This window comes from Phymastichus coffea, unplaced genomic scaffold (genome assembly GCF_024137745.1).
Source record: "Phymastichus coffea isolate CEN01 unplaced genomic scaffold, Cenicafe_Pcof_1.1 PCOF00044, whole genome shotgun sequence".
Taxonomy (NCBI): domain Eukaryota; kingdom Metazoa; phylum Arthropoda; class Insecta; order Hymenoptera; family Eulophidae; genus Phymastichus; species Phymastichus coffea.
This window is the reverse complement of record NW_026706855.1, coordinates 49,581-66,900: the sequence shown is the minus strand read 5'-3', so window position 1 is coordinate 66,900 and position 17,320 is coordinate 49,581. Positions and strand designations below refer to the sequence as shown.

At 35.6% G+C, this 17,320-nt stretch overlaps 3 protein-coding genes across 8 annotated transcripts; 2 read left to right on the top strand and 1 right to left on the bottom strand.

Annotated features, from left to right (window-relative positions):
• The first annotated feature begins 1,551 nt into the window (after positions 1-1,551).
• LOC131664466 (probable E3 ubiquitin-protein ligase makorin-1) lies at positions 1,552-6,365 on the top strand. Its single transcript, XM_058935588.1, has 6 exons — positions 1,552-2,265; positions 2,877-3,131; positions 3,261-3,603; positions 3,696-4,018; positions 4,151-4,307; positions 4,607-6,365. The coding sequence occupies exons 1-6, from the start codon at positions 2,228-2,230 to the stop codon at positions 4,742-4,744; spliced, it is 1,254 nt and encodes a 417-aa protein (XP_058791571.1). The 5' UTR covers positions 1,552-2,227; the 3' UTR covers positions 4,745-6,365.
• Position 6,366: 1 nt separating this feature from the next.
• LOC131664465 (serine/arginine repetitive matrix protein 1) lies at positions 6,367-10,445 on the bottom strand. Of its 2 annotated transcripts, none has more exons than XM_058935586.1 (7): positions 9,898-10,445; positions 9,497-9,777; positions 9,129-9,423; positions 8,474-9,049; positions 7,870-8,162; positions 7,076-7,529; positions 6,367-6,776 (listed from the first exon to the last, which is right to left on the bottom strand). In XM_058935586.1, exons 1-7 carry the CDS (start codon positions 9,899-9,901, stop codon positions 6,589-6,591), a joined length of 2,091 nt encoding a protein of 696 aa, XP_058791569.1. In that variant the 5' UTR covers positions 9,902-10,445; the 3' UTR covers positions 6,367-6,588. The 2 variants fall into 2 exon arrangements, with proteins under 2 accessions (XP_058791569.1, XP_058791570.1); XM_058935587.1 differs by having other exon boundaries at positions 7,076-7,505.
• Positions 10,446-10,891: 446 nt separating this feature from the next.
• On the top strand, positions 10,892-17,241 carry LOC131664464 (uncharacterized). Of its 5 annotated transcripts, none has more exons than XM_058935582.1 (9): positions 10,892-11,028; positions 11,956-12,251; positions 12,345-12,696; positions 12,772-12,906; positions 12,979-13,949; positions 14,029-14,478; positions 14,644-15,013; positions 15,340-15,615; positions 15,860-17,241. In XM_058935582.1, the coding sequence occupies exons 3-9, from the start codon at positions 12,363-12,365 to the stop codon at positions 16,525-16,527; spliced, it is 3,204 nt and encodes a 1,067-aa protein (XP_058791565.1). In that variant the 5' UTR covers positions 10,892-11,028; positions 11,956-12,251; positions 12,345-12,362; the 3' UTR covers positions 16,528-17,241. The 5 variants fall into 5 exon arrangements, with proteins under 5 accessions (XP_058791565.1, XP_058791566.1, XP_058791564.1 ...); XM_058935583.1 differs by lacking the exon at positions 10,892-11,028 and adding an exon at positions 11,379-11,408; XM_058935581.1 differs by lacking the exon at positions 10,892-11,028 and adding an exon at positions 11,380-11,520.
• The last annotated feature ends 79 nt before the right edge of the window (positions 17,242-17,320 follow it).

Genomic DNA, 17,320 nt, shown 5'->3' with positions numbered 1-17,320 from the left:
GTCGTTTTCAAAGCTATAATGCTCCTTTCACCTATCGTTACTTTAAAACGCATTTTCAGCTTCAACAAAAATAAAGCTTTATTCGAATTGCATTAACCCAAAAAAATTTGTAGAACAAATGAAAAATGAGTTTAATTATTTATAAAAATTGTCAATTAAAAACATATACAACTTTTTACATCTACTACTGTTGAATAAGCGTTCAATTTTCTTACGCTACTCTGAATTTTAATTTTACCACCTAAATTTTGGAGTAATATAGCTGCGCACATTGCGCGTAACATTTAATCTTTTAATATCAAAGAATATTAAAATAAAATGACAAAGATACCATTAATTAACATTGCATAGAATACTTTAATTTTTATTAATTTACCTTGAAAATGGTAGTAAAAATATCACTTATAATACGTATATTTTAAGTAAGACAAAATAAATATCATGTCAATTATATATAACCTATATACAGATTTTTAATGTTATATGTGATCTATATAGACATGTTTTTGTTTTAGTAATAGTATAAAAAAGATGTCCTTTTTAATCATGTTCATGAATAAAATAATTACTTTTATTGGCTATAATATTTTTATCGGCTGTTTGTTATTGATTGAGTATTACATTGATATAGATTTACAAATACCTTCATTAAACTTATAAATAAGATCAATAGATTTCATTTAATTTACTCGTATGAACAGTCAGATGCCTTCTACATAAGTATACATTGGACAACGGACATCAGACTTATACTGAGATTATCAAGCTATGAAACAAATTGTTTATTTAACGTCTAAGCGTGTCCGTGATAACGCAGGATGCAAATAATGATAAAAAAAATAGATCTACTATATTAACATTATTAGTACAAAAATACATCACTTGATTATTTTTTCACCATAGTAAACGTCTGATGACTAATGTAGAAAGTTCCTTACAGATAGGAAAATTAATTTAAGTGCTCATATTAATTATGTAATAAATTCATTGCTATATTTTATGATGATCAATATAACATTTTTATTTTGCCGGTATCAATTTGATTTTGTTCACTTTTGAAAACTAATTTGCGGAAAGTGGTTAATGAGTTTTGCTATCATTGTTGATCATGCGCAGTCTTTTTATAATTTTTCTAGGTCGATTTTCGTAAATTTTCCGTTGAGCTCCTTTATCTTATGATTTGAGCGAATTTCAAACCAATAAGGGCAAGAATAGCGATTTACGACGTGTTACTGCAGCTTAATAAGACAAATAATCCATATAATATTGATATAATTTTAGTGCCAAAAACCGTCAAAAGAAATGGTCATTTAACGGAGAGAGCAAATTTCAATAAGTTTTAACGAAAAGAACACAACATTACTCAGCAGTATCCATAAACATTTTGTCAGCCTGTAAGTGGAATGTTTTGAGTGGCTGATCAAACAATGGAAAATAAGAGAAAGCTCAAAGAAAAGGTTAAGCCGATTTCATCCCACAATAGCACAATAGACTCTTTATGTGTACGACGGCTCTAGACATACTTTTTCTTGCCTTTTCTAATTAGGTTGGGTCAGATTGCACCCCTGTCGTAGTAGCGCGGAATAAGGACACTGGGTGTTGCACGTTGCGCCAAAACGGAGCCGTGGAGGATATAAATTGTATATAACGGGCCAGTACTTGTATGACAGTTAGAAACGAGCACACGCAGGAGCAAATCGCACTTTCGCAAGTTCAAATATCTAAAGTGTTCGCGCCAGATCTGCCGACAGATATCACAATCGTTCTTGCTTGTCAGCTTACTCGGCAGCTTGCGTGTGTATGTGAGCCCGTACATGAAGCAAAACGCAAATCGGTGGTCAGTGTGCATTTGCGCAAGTTCGAGAAGCCAAGAGTGACGGAGAGGACAAATACATCCGTGTTGGAGGGGCAGGTGCGACAGCGATCGCAACGACGACTGGCAACATACACGTGTACGTTTGAGAGAGAGAGAGTAGAACACGGATTCTCTCCTGTGTATCCCTAACAACTTCAGCAGCAGAAGGGTCGAGGGCATTGACGTGTTAACGGTACCTCGCTCTCACTCTCGCGCGGCTTCCGAAAGGGCCATCATCTCTACACGCGCGTCGAAGCGACTTGAAGCTGAAAATTAAGAGTGACTTGATTAAAGTGCTACTGCTGCTGCCACCGCTGCTGCTGCCAGGGAGAGGTTCGTCGTCGCCAGAGAATACCTAGGATTCAAAAGAAAATGGCCGACAATTGGTCAACACAAACTGTCGCTTGCCGGTAAGGATGCATCCTCAGGAACATGCTATTCTATCTCTCTTATCAAACATACTGCCAGTATTGTAAACATTGTGCGAAGTCGCTTTTTGCTTATTTTTTTCTTTCGCTCCTTTTCTCTTTACCCTCTGCTTAACACTTAAACTTTTTGTTAGGGAAGTCTCTTGTCTTTTTTTTTACTCAGATGTTGTCGATATTTAATTAGTTTTGAGAATTAGGAGTAAAGTTGAATCTTATGTGTAAATTATAATGGGACGCAAGATCAGAACCTATATTAACCATAAAAGTGTTGTAGTGTATTTTATAGTTTGATAAATATTGTGAAATATTCTGTTCTTTGAATATCAGGAGCTCAATATGTATGCATAAAAATTTTGTTATCAATAATTTACAAGTGAACAGCAAAGAAGAGTGAATTTCGTTTTATCTATATCACTGATATAACTAATAATTTAATCAATTTGTTTCCTAAGCAAACAATTGATATCCTTTAAACTTGATTACCCAGAACATAGGTTAAAATTCTTTACCATGTTAATGGCACTTTAATAATTCTATTTGAGTTAATGAATCAATAATCCCTTTAGTTAATCACCATTTAATGAATTTTGCAGGTATTTTAGATCTGGACGTTGTCGTGAAGGTGCAAACTGCAGATATAGACATACGCTCTCTGGCAGAAATGAAGTAGCACTTAGTGAATCTGGTAGTTCACAGGGCTCTTCGACACAGCAAATCTGTCGGTATTTCAGACAAGGTATCTGCAGATATGGTACTCAATGTCGATTCCTTCATATTACAAGTAACCAGTCAGAAAGGTCCAGTACTGAAATTCCATCAATTAGTACAGTGGCTTCTTTGGATAAAACGTACGTTAGAATTGTTCAAATAGTGTTACTTTTAAGAGTCGTTTTTGATAGCTGAAATACGATAGTCCATTGGCAATTCATTTTCTGAGAATTAGCAAATAAATAATGTGATGATATTTTGTACTGCAGTATAGATGCCACATCAGGTGCTGTATCAGAAGAATGGGTAAATGCTCCAGAATTCATACCAACTTCAGGGAATACAACTACAAATGATGCACAGGAGAATCCTTTTGCAGAAGATGTTGCATCAGGAACAACAGAACCATTATCCTATGCCCAAGCAGTTAATCCAGGTTCCACAGGAGTGCAAGGATCATTCTCATACTTAGATCCACTATGCCCATATGCAGAAGCTACTGGAATATGTAAAAAACCGAATTGCGGAAACCTTCACGGTGATATGTGCGATATGTGTAACAAACAGGCACTTCATCCTTACAATGAAGAATCAAGGAAAAGACACAGTAATGTATGTTTTACTGATTTTATTTCTAATTAATAGGGAAGAGAAAGTTTTAAGTAGTATTGAACTTCTAAGCTAAATTAATTCATTTTTATTAGGCTTGCGTGAGACAGCATGAAATAAATATGGAATTATCGTTTGCAATTCAGCGTAGTCGGGAGAAAACATGTGGTGTGTGTTTTGAAACGATTATGGAAAAGTCATCACGCGAGCAAAGGTTTGGTATATTACCAAATTGCAATCACTGCTTCTGTTTATCTTGCATTCGAAAGTGGCGCCAAGCAAAGCAATTCGACAATAAAATCATCAGGGCCTGCCCAGAGTGTCGTGTTCCTTCAGACTTCATCTGTCCTAGTATGTATTGGGTGGATACAAAAGAGGAAAAAGATAAACTTATCACAGATTACAAGTCTGCTTTAAGGTAATTATTTCTGATTATTTATGTATATATACATACATACACATATATATATGTGTGTATTTATGTATGTATATATGTATATATATAATGAGATATTTGAAAGGGAAACTAAAACAATCTTTATCTTGGTAGTACCAAAGATTGCAAGTACTTTAGCAAAGGCAGAGGCAAATGTCCGTTTGGTAATAAATGTTTCTACCTTCATGCATTACCCGATGGCACGAAGACTGACGTCGGTCCTCCTGTCCGGCAACGTCGTAATGCTGACAACGATATTGATATATTCAGGGTAAATAGAAGTGTAAATAGAATACAGGACAAGTAATTTTTCTATAAATAGACCGATTTCAATTTCATTTTTTTCAATTACTGGCAAAATTATGTCAAAAATATCAATTATAAAATAGAATAATCTTGCTAGGATATCTTTTTAAATGAACCTAATCTACATCTATTGAAATCGGTTTAAAACTCTCAAAAATAAACCCAAACACAAAAAAAGTCAAGTCGACTGCAGAACCTCCTTTTCTATAGTTGGCAAAAATTACAATATGCATTTGATATTAATTATTCAATTAATTATTGCAGCAACTGTTGCTTTGGGACTTTATGGACGATAGGGACAACTTTTGGATGTACAACATCGACGACCTCCAGGACATCGTCAACATCGTTTCCGACTCTGATGACTCCGACTGGTCTGAATATGACCTTTACTTCGATTAGTTTCCCCACCTATTCCATTTCAAGAGTTGCCACTTTGCCATTGCAAGAGGATTCTGTATGCCCTTTGTATTGTGAAACAGTTTTAGCGAAATGAGAGGACCTCCAAATACACGCAAAATAATGAAGAAAAAAGAAGCTGAATTGTTAAAGATCACTACTCGCTATTGCGTAAATCTTCTCTGTTCAACTTTAAACTTTTTTGGAGTTACCCCATTCACATTCGCGCTAATATTAAATGCGAGGCTGGATCTATTCATTTGGTACAATTTGATAGCACGACACGCTTATGAGAGGCGCTTACTGAAGATTAAGGAATTAATTAAAAGAAAAATTACGTCACTGTATGAAAAAACTTTGCAATCTTCGTTCGAAGAACTTGTACAGTACTAGCTTGCTGCTCTCAAATTGTTTTTAAAATAATAATCGTTGACGTTGTTGAATATCCTATTGTGCTGTTATTAACCTCAAAAGGTCGTTATATGCTTATTTATTTATTTTTTTTGAAAAATTCTAGCAGTATCGCTGATTCATCTTTGTTAATTATCACCGAGGCATACGTAAATCTGTTGATGTTGTGTTTTCTTAAAGTGGAGCAGCAAGCTAGTTCTCGGATTTTCATTTAAACGAAAATAACGATTCGGGAAAAAAGTGAAAGAGGTTCGCTCGTTCGTTCACACAGGTGTTTTTTCTAGCGAGTCTTAGCTTTCTTCGTCCGCTGATATTTTTTTAGGCTAAATATCATAAAATATATATAAAAAATTAATAAAACGTAACTGAAAAAAATACGATGATAAGTTTTTGCTCGCTGTTATAGCATGTACGCGTTCATGAACGTGTCCTTTGGTCTGAATAAACTGCGAACCTAGCACATTTCCAGAATAATACGTAATCTCTAGATTAACATTACCTGGGCTGTGCGATCGCACAGATATTGTCTGCGTATCTTAGATGTTAATTTGTATATTTAGCCAAGCTCGATGGACCAGGAAAACATTGATGATTGGCTTCAGATCCGTTTCTTACGATAATATATTTTTGTTATTGGAAGTAATAAAGTAGTTCGTATCCTCCACGAACCGTGAGACAAATTTTTATCGTAGTAATACTCTTTACGCTCTCGATTCAAGGTCAAACAAAAAGAAAATGAACGAATAGCGCTCTTGTTCATTTTTGAAACCTCTGACGAGGCACTAAACATACAAATTGACAGTATAGAAATACACTGAGCACTATCGTTAAGTATCGATACATCTTAACTGTAGCAGCTTTCTTTAGAATTTATTTTTAAGAGGTCAAATAAATATTGGAAAAAAATTTTAACGAATTTACACAATTTGCTTGATAAATCTTTGGCTCCTTAAGATGCCGTTACACGCGTACGTTATACACTGTAAAATTCTAATAAGGTACTTAAAAAATCATCAAGTCACCGTAAAATACTACGTTGTCATTGTGGGTAAAAAGCAATTTAAGGCCACCTTTTTTTTCAATCGATTCACTAATACTATACGTATGCTCCTGGCAGTGATGAGTTAGTTTAAAAACAAACGAAAAAAATATCGTCTCAAAATTGAAAAATTACTCCTATTTTAAAAATAAATCTAGTTTTTGATTTACTCAAATAGAAAGCGTGGTTTATTTCATCGAAAACCCTGTTTTATAAAAATACACTCCTTATAAAATCATCATTGCTTTCAATGATTACTCAAAAACATCAAATAATCTACTCGCTTAAAACTTATATATCTCATACTAAAAAATATTTCTTTGCACTGGGTTGTTTTGATCGTTTTAAATATTGACATTGACTGTGTCTGTTGATGATGCTGCTGTTGTGATGGTAACTATTGCTGCTGCTGCTGCTCATTAGACTCTGCCCTTTTACGGTATTTCGTAGAGTACTTATAGAAGTCAGACATTTCGAAAGGCTTGGTTACTTCTCGATATGGCTGATACTTGCCGGGCTGCACGACCGTATGGTTCGTCGGCGAGTTCAATGGGATAATAGGCTCGTTACCGTTTTCTTGAGATCCTAGTTAGCAAGCATAATTTTTATCTCTAGGTATTTATGACTTTTTTTACCTGTGATTTATTTCTATATCTATTCCTACTATTTTTGTGCGTAATTTTAATAATTTGCATTTCTGTTCAATGAGTACAACTATGAACTGTACATGGCTTATTTTGTTGCGGTAATTTTTAAGAAGAAATGAACGTTTGATTTCAGTACAAGTAATTCTTTGGTCACTTAAAAGTTGATTGCAGTTAACTTGCATAACAAATAAAATGTAATAATTATTCAGGCTAATTGCACCGCAAAAAGCTACGTACCAGGCAGAGGTTTAGATTCAGCAGGAATCTCCAACACACGTCCTTCAAACCTCGGTACAGGCGGAGGTAGTTGTTCGTCAACCTGTTGAGGTGGTGGAGGTGGAGCTTCTCGAAGTCTTCGATTCGACGGTATGGAGTTGCTACGTACAGGCGCTGCACGTTCCTTTACCGGCAGAGGGTTGTGCTGAGAAGTTCGCCTCACGGCCCGCGGAGGCAAAGGACCACCACCGCCACCGCCAGTGTCCAAAGCCGTTTCGTACCATTCTTTCGGTTTAGGTTTCGGGGGTCTGTCGACAGACTCGTGACCTTCGCTGTCCGTAGGAGAATTTGGTTGCTGTGGCCATGTCTCCACGCTGCCTAATGATTGCGTACGTAGAAGGATTCGATTGGAGGACGGTAGATTGTTGGTGTCGGGGCTGTGCATTGATGGCTGCAATTTTTTTGTTCTTTTCATCTTTAAATCATATGGAATTCTGGTAAGAATTATTTTATTTTCTGTGCGTAATATATTGATAGCTATGCAACGATCATCGAATATATTTTTACATTTGGATCATTCTCCACACGATTATTTCAATAACATAAAGATAATTCTTCCTCGAGTTAACAGTCATCATCAATTTGAGCATGTACATTAAATTTATAACGAAAATTATATATTTCAACATTTCTCGGAAACTACGTGACCAAAACGTCTTTAGACTCATGATAAAAAAATCTCGTTCAATTTTTTTCCTATATATTTGAGTGTGTGTTTAATTACTCACTCCATGGTGTTCGTTAAAAATACACACCTGCGTTGGATAAGGTCGCGCGTGCGGTATTAACGCATTTTTACCACTGATAGCCACAGTGTGATAACGGGATTGAATCTCAGGATTTGGCGGATGATGAAGGGTATGATGCTTTCGACGATCTAAACTGCCAAATTTGTCGGCAACGATCGTTGAAGTTTGCTCGTCGGTACACCAGACTATTTCGTCATCTAGACGCATCCAGTGACCTGGAGGCACGTATGTTTCCACTGGTGGCTTATTATCAAGGTTTTCTCTGGGTCGTAGAACTGGCGTAGGATTTTGTGATTTGTCTGTTTAAATAAAAAAATGCTTTGGGTATATGTGACAGATCACTTGTATTCAAGAGCAAATCAATCGTGAATAATACATTAGTAATTATACGCTCATTGTGAATGCATAAAGCGCTGATTTTACATAACGAACAATACCATTATTATTGCCGATTAATAGCGGAACATTTTTTTCTTTAATTATCAAACAGGCCAAACACTTTCTCATTATAAGTAGTATAAGCTTTTTTAATGTTAAAAGTGAAAAACAAAACCAAAATAGAAATTCACGGTGATGCAATGAAGCTAATCATAGTCCGTAGCACACATACCGAGATGATAGTGTCCGTATTCCGGTATCCTACCATCATACCGTGGTACGACAAAGTCAGCTTCAGCATGCGACATCTGAGCAGATCTTCGATGCACTTCGTTTTCCATATACATCGAATCTGTATACTGCGGACTTCTTGTAATATCATCGTTATTTTGCCTCTTGAGCTTCATCTGTCTTATTTGCATCCTTTCCTCTTCCGTATAGGTGTTTGGCACTGGTCGATAGGGACGTTCTGGAGGGAATTGAAGCTGAGGGCTTACACTTTTACTACTGTTTCCACCTTGTGAGTACGCTCGATTTCGAAAGTGTTCCGGTGGCACATAAATATTATTATTGGCATTGAGATCGGCATTACTACGTCTATGTTCGACTGGACTTGGAGTTGGTCGCGAAAAAGTGGCGCGATTTTGATTGGATATATTACTCGAGCCAGGTGGGTATCCGTGATTGCCAAGATCTTGAAAATCGTAGCTTGGATAATTGAAATTATGTTGTGAACCTAAAGGACTTAAACTAATGCCTCCCTCTTCGAGGAAATTTCTTGACTCTATTTTTGGACTGAGATCTTTTCCTGCAAATGTTAAATCTTATTACATAAAGTGTTTATCTTTTGATGAGCTGGAATACAATTAGGTAAAATTAAAAATTACCTGCAGTTTCCAATGGAGGTCTAGGCTTTTTAGTCCTATGCCTTGCATTACCTTGTAAGTGAGACTGCGAACTATGGAGTGGAATGTGTGTAGACTGTCTCAAGCCACTTCCATAACTCTGTCTAATAAAGTTCAGTTGAGCATTTAATTCTTGTAGCCTCCTCTGGCTTTGCTGATAAAGCGAACGATGTTTACGCCTGACAGCTTTGCTTTCTGATAAATCATTCAACTTAGCAAGAGCAGCTTCTGCAATATTGATTTGAACTTGTCGCTCCAATTCCAAAGCTGATTCCTCCTGGAATAATAAAGTAATTGTTCAATAGTGAGATATAAAATTAAGAAACATGATAGATAGAAAGAAAGCTTACAGCTCCACTGGATTTCAGTTTATTTATTGCGTTTTGAGGATAATTAATACTTGTTGCCAGTCTTTTTCTAAAATTAGGTATACTTTCTCCTGGTTCTAATGGGATTTCAGGAGGTAAGACTCCGGTTAATTCAGCTTCCTCAATGCAAAGACTTTTCAATTCATTATTTTTTTGGGAAAGTTTTTCTTGTAGTGCCTCTCGACGCTGACGTAACCACTGTAGCCTGCTAGACAAAGGTTCGTCTGTTCCCGACCCAGGCACACCCTCTGATCCTGCCATCACTATAAAAAATAATAAAAATTAGAATCTATTTCTTTATACCATAAGACCAATTATTAAGGCTCTAAGATTTTAATGATTCTATCAGTAAATAACATTGTGTAAATGAAATATTTGCTTACCCATATTCTTAGCGTAAAAATCTTGCTTTACAATCTTATCTTATTTCCAATGCTCTACTTGTAAATGTATTTATTTGTCATAAATTAGTATCTATTAAGCTCGATATTATCTTCATAGGCAATAAACAATTATGCGTGGAATAAAACATTTTGATGAATTAATTTCATCATATATTTTCGCTTTGTACTTTTTATAAAGGCAACTCTTGACAAATTTTTTTTTTGCAAAACCCGAAAACATATCATTAAATCCTAATATAAATATATATTATGCATTCGCTGTAAATATACAAGAAAATTGGCTTTGTTCCAAAATCCTGCCGACTGCTTTCGTTGCAAACATTATGCAGGTTATGTGCTTTGCAAGTTACACAAAAAGGCACTCTTGACACTTACAAATAACTGATTCTTCAAATGACACAGCAAGATAAACACTGAAGAAACCCTTATTTTAATCAAACTCACGATCATTGTATTTAAACAAAAGAAAAAAAATTAAAAAAAACATTAACAGAAAACTCGCGACAATCTCTCGCGTTGCACTTGAGGTGACGCGCGGCCATGAATTGTTTGGCTTTACACATATGATACCTTGCATGCTAGGTATTTCTAGGATACACATACAATTGTAGCATTTATATATAACAAAATATAATAATGTTTTGATTAGGGATACATTTTTATATCGAAAAATTATTTGATCAAATGTTACTTATTCACTTTTATTAAAAAATAAAAATCTAATTTTCTTTTTCTGTTTCAAAGGAATGTTAAATCATTATTATTAAATTAAAAATTTGATCTTCCAACATTATTATATATTGCATGCATTATGTACTATATTATCTCAAGATCATATAAAAAACTAAAAAATCTACAGGACTATAGGCGAATGCCTCTTATTCGGTCGGTAAAAGATGCAGCATATATATTATATATACATTTAAAAGGCAAAAAATCGTGCATGCCTTTTATGTTATTTTTTTCTCACGGAGATTGTCGAGACCGGCCGAACATTTTTTTTCCATTTGGACTTGTGGGGGACGATGTTGTTGGATGAAAACAAAGGCGACTTTCGCAGCTTTCTGCCTTTTGTGCGTGGTTACAGTTTTGCCAAGGCGGAATCAAACGGTGAGTTATTTGTAAAAAACAATTTATTACAAAAATGATCATAAAGCATTCAAAGTTAAGTAGGCTGAAGAATTAATTTATCAATATCTAGTTATCAATTTTGTAATATAAACATTATTAACACAAAATTATAAAATTCCGACCACATTTATTATGCAAGTAATCTGTAGATAAAAATGTGTCCAAGAATTTTATTTTTGTGTAAGACCGCCATTTAATACGTGTTGACATTCAAAGTCAAAACAAACAAAGCCGAAAACAAAATGAATTACGCATTAGGCATTCTGAGCTCGTCCCAGTTTCAAGAGGCTTTTAGTTCACTCAGCAGTATTTAATAGTGCGTAATGAAATGTAGATGTTATCGAGGAAAGGGTCGATGGGTTAGATAAGGCTATTATTCTTGACATAATAAAGCTGGGGGAGGGGGGGGGGTCGATGCATAGTCTTCATTTTTGGGCTCTTCAGCTTAAGTATTTCAGCAAATCGACAATTGTACTTATAATTATTTTACACTTAAACTATTGTGTACAGTGATATAACGTGAATCGGCATGAATCAATTCTTACGCTGTTACTGTGCACAATAGTTTATATGTAAAATAATTGTGCACAATCGATAGCTTGTCAATATTTCAAGCAATCACATGTACATGTATGTACGTAATATTATACAAAACCATGTGTGTATATAAGAATTTCAAAAACTCAAATCTAGCTTGCATCTTATGAATATTTCATTAAGTAATCAACATTTCTCAAGACTGAAATGAGTTTTCGTAATAACCATTCCCGTTAAATACTCGCGACATCACGTCTCGACGTGTCATCTTTCACTCTGTTGAAATTGCATTTCTAAAGGATAGCGCAGAAAAATCTCGGCTTTCGTCGCTTGATGCATTATGTTTCGTTTCCTTTTTATTTGGCGCAGACTGCTGCAGCTGCATACGCGAACACGTTTCAGTGGGAGAGGTAAAGAAACCATCTTTATAGCCGGCCACTTGTTGCTGTCGCGCGCACACACATACACAAGTTAAAAAACCTGCCGGAGCGCTCACGTCATTGGTCCAGCGTCAACAGCATCTTATAGGCAACTAAGGGGGGAGGTAAAACTCCGAGACCACCCCCACTCAAGTATAAAAGAGATTTTGGAGTAACCGTCGCTGCGCGGCGAGCGTTTGAATGCTAACGTCAGAGGAGATTAAATGTCCATGCTTTTCCGTTTCGGTGAGTTTCTTCTCCTATTGTGTGTAGTCTTTTTGAATTGTTTTGTGAAAATTCAGCACTTGAAATTCAATAGTTTTTCTTGATCTGTATCAGTAAGAAAATTTCTAAAGGATGAGTGTTGTAGGAGAAGGTAAGTATAAATGGACTCCAGAAAGCACGCAATTGCTTGTGTCAGTCTGGACAGACAAGCAGGTCCAGAAGCAACTGGAGTACGCCACCAAACCACAGCTTATATGGGAGAGTATAGCAAAGTATATGAACAAGAAGGGTTACAATGTCAATGGAAAACAGTGTCGTTCACGCATGAAACAGGTGCTAGTGTGCTATCGAGAGGCTAAAAGATCTGGCACTAAGGCAGGAGTAGAGCAATACTATGAGTCGATTGATAGAGTTTTGAAGTTTAAGAAGCAGGAGCAGATTAATAGTAACGGTATTGATACTGTTGGTATGTGGGAAATAATACTTTAGTTTGAAATTAGTCTTTAGAACTATAATTAATACTTGTGTACAATGTTTTTAGATTCTGTTGTAAATATAAAATCACCACCAAAAGATGTGAAAACTAACAAGAATATTCAAATGCGTTATAAGTATCAGCAGCCCCCAGACTCCATTTACCGTACAGAAGCATTAACTCCTGTTTGGAATGGAGGACGTAAGTCTATTTTATTATTTACAATTTAATAAATTGCTCAGTCATTTAATAATGTTCTGTTTGTTTTTGTAGGGGACAATGATTATCCAGAATCTCCAGAATCCAATGAAACAGTATTAGCTCAACCATATAGAGTTTTTTCTCCTGTAAGAGATGCTGCTACTAACACAACTCAACAGCAGCTTAGCATTACTAACAAAAAAATCTTGCATCATAATGGACTTTATGAAGAACCACCCATCAAAGAAACTTACAGACAGAGCACATACACCAACAAATTCTATGATGTTCCATTTCAGAATACTGTGCAAAATGTTCAAAATCAGATTATTCAAGAGAACATGCAGCAAAATCAAACTCTGCTTCAGCAAAATTTACTTCAAAATCAAATACTGGAGCATAATAGACTGCAAATAAATCCTATTTTGAGACAAAATCTTCAGAATATCAATCAAGGCTTGTACAATGATCAAGGAGTCCTATGTAATCAAGCACCATTAGGTTGCAATCATAACATAATTGCTGAAAACGTTTTACAAAATTTACAAAGCAAATGCCAGCTAAATTCTGTGGGTAACAGAGCAATGCCACAAGAGCCTAGGAAAAATAGTTTCAGGCAGAATTTACTAGCAAATTATCGCCAATTTCAAGAACCAATCTCACAGAATTATAATGCCAATATGAATCATTTAGGCTTTGTATCTCCAAGTATTTCTCCAGACATTCCACCAAATCTCAATTATGGATTTTGTCAGACCAAACTTGATAAAGCAAATGGTATACATGATGCATATAGTCGTCCTTCATCAAATCCACTCAATGATGTAACAACAATAACAAATAATGCTACTTTTAACGACGATAGTCTTTCTATTGAATTTTTGCAAAATTCTCCAACACCAGATAGCGAACCAACGAAGCCGAAAGATTTTGCAGTCAATACAGATGACATACCCAATGCTCCTTTCAGAAAAAAGAAGGCTGAAAAGCTCGAACGCTTGATGATGAGTGCTATCAATTCTCAAAATGAAGTCGTAAACAAGGTTAAATATATTTTGCACACTTGAATTTCACTTATAAGTATTATACTTTGTTAACAATTTAATGTTTTAATCGTTTCAGATACTAGCAGCACAAAATGAAATGGTAACTCGCGTGTTAGACATAGATCGGGACCGACAAAATCGTCTTGAAAATCGCCTTGACCATCTTCTAGACGTAGTGCAAACTGCCGTGTTAAATAAGAGCTCCGAAAGAGTTAATGATACTCCATCGCCTCCGTCGGAGGCTGTGATTACGAATCTTCAACCACCGCCAAAACCAGGCATCGTTCCGCCGAAATTAGACTTAGTACCTCCAAAACCATGCCGAGTACCTTGCACATCATCAAATACCAATAAACCGCCAGTCAATCAGAATCAGAATCCAGTGAAAACGAGACCTGGTGTGGTGTCGCCCATTATTAACAGCCCGTCGAAAAAAGTCGGGGCCATCTGGCAGAAATTGGGACCAGTATCCACATCGCCATTTGTGCGTGCTCAGCAACAGCTTGGATTTAGACCAATTAGTATGGTAAATAAATCAAATATATTTTAGTTTAACATGTATTTAGTCGAGGCACTAGTTTCGAAAGAGAACGCCCTAATTGGTCGTAATGAATGGAAAGTCGTAAAGTTATTAGAACTGAGTACTAGTGTCGTTTTTACGTAACATAACTTGTGTTTCTTTACTTTTCAGAATGATGAAATCCGTACGAAATCATCAGCTGAGCGTCGCATCGCTAAGGAGTTTGAGATTGGCATGGATACTAAAACTCTGATTTTCGAAACGCAGAATTTGCTTGAAGCTGAGCGTCTAATTCAAGAGGAAACTGAGAATGCTCGTATCAAGTCGCAAATGGGCCAAGAACTACAAGCACGTCGTCGTTTGTTCACTCAACGTGAACCAAGTGCCGCGCAAATACTTACTGCCGCTTTCCTCGATAATGAGATAGAGTGCACGGAGGCGGACGAGAACGCTAGACTCGAATGGATTAGACAGAAACAGAGGATTAGCGAGAGGGAGTACTGTAACAGGCCTCTTGAGCAATACAAATATGATCATAACGGTAAGTTTTCGATTAGAAAATATAATGAATGACGTTGCTTTGACTTGGGAAATGTCGGAAGAGAATATGTCCTTTTTTTCGTTTATCGAATGCTTTAGCGCCTTATTCGTGAAACACGATTAACTTGAAAAACGAGTTTGCCGCGATAACGCCCAGCGGAAGTGATACAAACCCACGTCCACCTTCAGTACTAAAAAAGGAAATAGGTTGGTTAATGTAAAGTGCTTAGCAGTAAAATACTTTGATGAATGTATGCGTAATAGGCTGATAAAATATATCGTTTATTTAACATTCTTACATTTGATATAACATTTATTTTATTACAGTCAAGCGCAATGAAAATGTAATTACTGGACAAGAAGATACATACGAGCGATTAAGATACTTGGATATTCGTGAAAAACCTATCGGCAATCCTTGTAACTCGTCGACACCGTCGAAAGTGCCTGCGCCACCGCCACCACCACCTAAACCGGGTTACATTAATAAAGAACCAAGGCAGACAATCCAACAACTCGCCCAGTTAGTTATGAACAGTGAGCGCTGGAAGAATGCTACTACGGAGAATCAGCGCAAAGATCTTAATTTCCGATTAGCAAACGGTAATGTACTTTCAGTAGTGGAGATGTCGTTAAATATTTTGTTATTGCTCGTATCCGATAGCAAAAAGTTCTAATGCACAAATAGCTTAGTTAGAAAATTAAAATCTATTTGTTGGTATTCTATAATTAAATAGTGCATCATTAAAATCAAATGAGATATGTTTTATTGAGAACAATTTGGATATATTTAAAAAAAAAAACTTAGATACAAATGTTTATTCACATAAAAAATTTTTCATTTTAGGAAATTTGCAAAAGTCATCGACTGTTAACAATGACATTGTGATTTTGTGCAAAGAAGAGCAAAATAAGAATCACATGCAATTCGAAAATCAAATGGACGGTAAAGCTAAGACTTTAAATTGGCTACAAGAGCGTTATTCTTACGATGAGCAACCAAATCGTAATAACTACGAAGTTCACAATCGATTAGCTGCAAACAATGGACCACAAAAACCTGCCCGCCATACGGTTGGTTTCACTACCGGATTTGTGGAGAATGAGTCAAACAATCAACAACGCAGACAAACTGTCGGTGATTTAGAAAAACGCGTCGGTTTTGTTTATGACAACTTCTTCGATGGAAACAAAAAAAGCTATTTCAATAATGATGAGAAAGATCCGTTTGAGGAATTACATCAGTTGTATCTTCAGAAGCAGATGAAATTGGCTCACAATCAAGAGATGCCGTTCATGGTGCACAACGGCCAAGTGGTTTTAGCGCAGAATGATATGATCGAGCGTTATGTACAGGATCTAAATCCTCGTAATAGAAGGAACAAAGACTCCGACTCAGATAACGACGACGAATTCCTTGATACTACAGCCACTATGCCTAGTTCGCGGAAAAATTCAGTCACTTCAGGTGGTTCCAAGAATGGAAAATTCGAAACAGGATGCGTTATTAGTTAAGTTCTTTAATCAAAATTTATTATTCATTGCATAATTTTCAGTTCATGGACTTATTTCTATCTTATTTTGTATGATTTTCATTCTAATTGACAATTATTCATTTCCTCACACTTATTCATTGTTATGAATTTTTGGTGAATTTTGCATTTTTTCGCAGTCAAAATTAACGTTAGCTGTGAAAATTGTCAAGGTCATTCCAAAAAAAAGACTTATCTTACGTTGTAGGTTTTCAATATATAGTTTATTTTGACGCCGAAGAAAGGTGATCGTGCTTTTATAAGGGCTACTTTATCTCATTATCTCGTTGAACAAATATATCATATATTTTAATTGATTTTTTATGTTTCCGAGCTATAAATGATAAATTTATCGGATAACATTATATTGCTTTTTGCCATTGCAGTCTTCCAAGCCAGTTTATGCTCAATAAGTTTCATGAAAAGTATCGATAATGATAAGCATTTTAACTACCTAAGTTAACGATCTCTATGTTTATTTCTAATATAGTAAGACGTACGGTTGGTAAAGTATAATCAAACCGTTTGATAAATATGCCTTACCTCATACGGCTGCGATCGTACTCTTGAAACATGTGCCAATAGCATTAATTAGTGCTTCCATTTGACTCGTTATATTTGTTTGTAATAATAAATGATTGAATAAATAAATAAAATATGCCTTATGAATAAATAGTTTAAAATAACATTCAAATAAGTCATGTACATTTTAATATTTGCCGGGTAACAAGAAATTTTTATTAAAATTAAATATAAGTACGCATAGAGGAAAGTAT

Excerpts from the sequence above, each read along its gene's own strand:
- LOC131664466 (XM_058935588.1), top strand. The coding sequence starts at position 2,228 with ATGGCCGACAATTGGTCAACACAAACTGTCGCTTGCCG. Across the intron at positions 3,604-3,695 it reads CAAGGAAAAGACACAGTAAT|GCTTGCGTGAGACAGCATGA; the intron begins GTATGTTTTACT and ends CATTTTTATTAG. Across the intron at positions 4,019-4,150 it reads GATTACAAGTCTGCTTTAAG|TACCAAAGATTGCAAGTACT; the intron begins GTAATTATTTCT and ends TTATCTTGGTAG.
- LOC131664464 (XM_058935582.1), top strand. The coding sequence starts at position 12,363 with ATGAGTGTTGTAGGAGAAGGTAAGTATAAATGGACTCCAGAAAGCACG. Across the intron at positions 13,950-14,028 it reads AAAATGAAGTCGTAAACAAG|ATACTAGCAGCACAAAATGA; the intron begins GTTAAATATATT and ends TAATCGTTTCAG. Across the intron at positions 15,616-15,859 it reads TAATTTCCGATTAGCAAACG|GAAATTTGCAAAAGTCATCG; the intron begins GTAATGTACTTT and ends TTTTCATTTTAG.
- LOC131664465 (XM_058935586.1), bottom strand. Across the intron at positions 9,424-9,496 it reads AACTGAAATCCAGTGGAGCT|GAGGAATCAGCTTTGGAATT; the intron begins GTAAGCTTTCTT and ends TTATTATTCCAG. Across the intron at positions 6,777-7,075 it reads TGAATCTAAACCTCTGCCTG|GATCTCAAGAAAACGGTAAC; the intron begins GTACGTAGCTTT and ends CTTGCTAACTAG.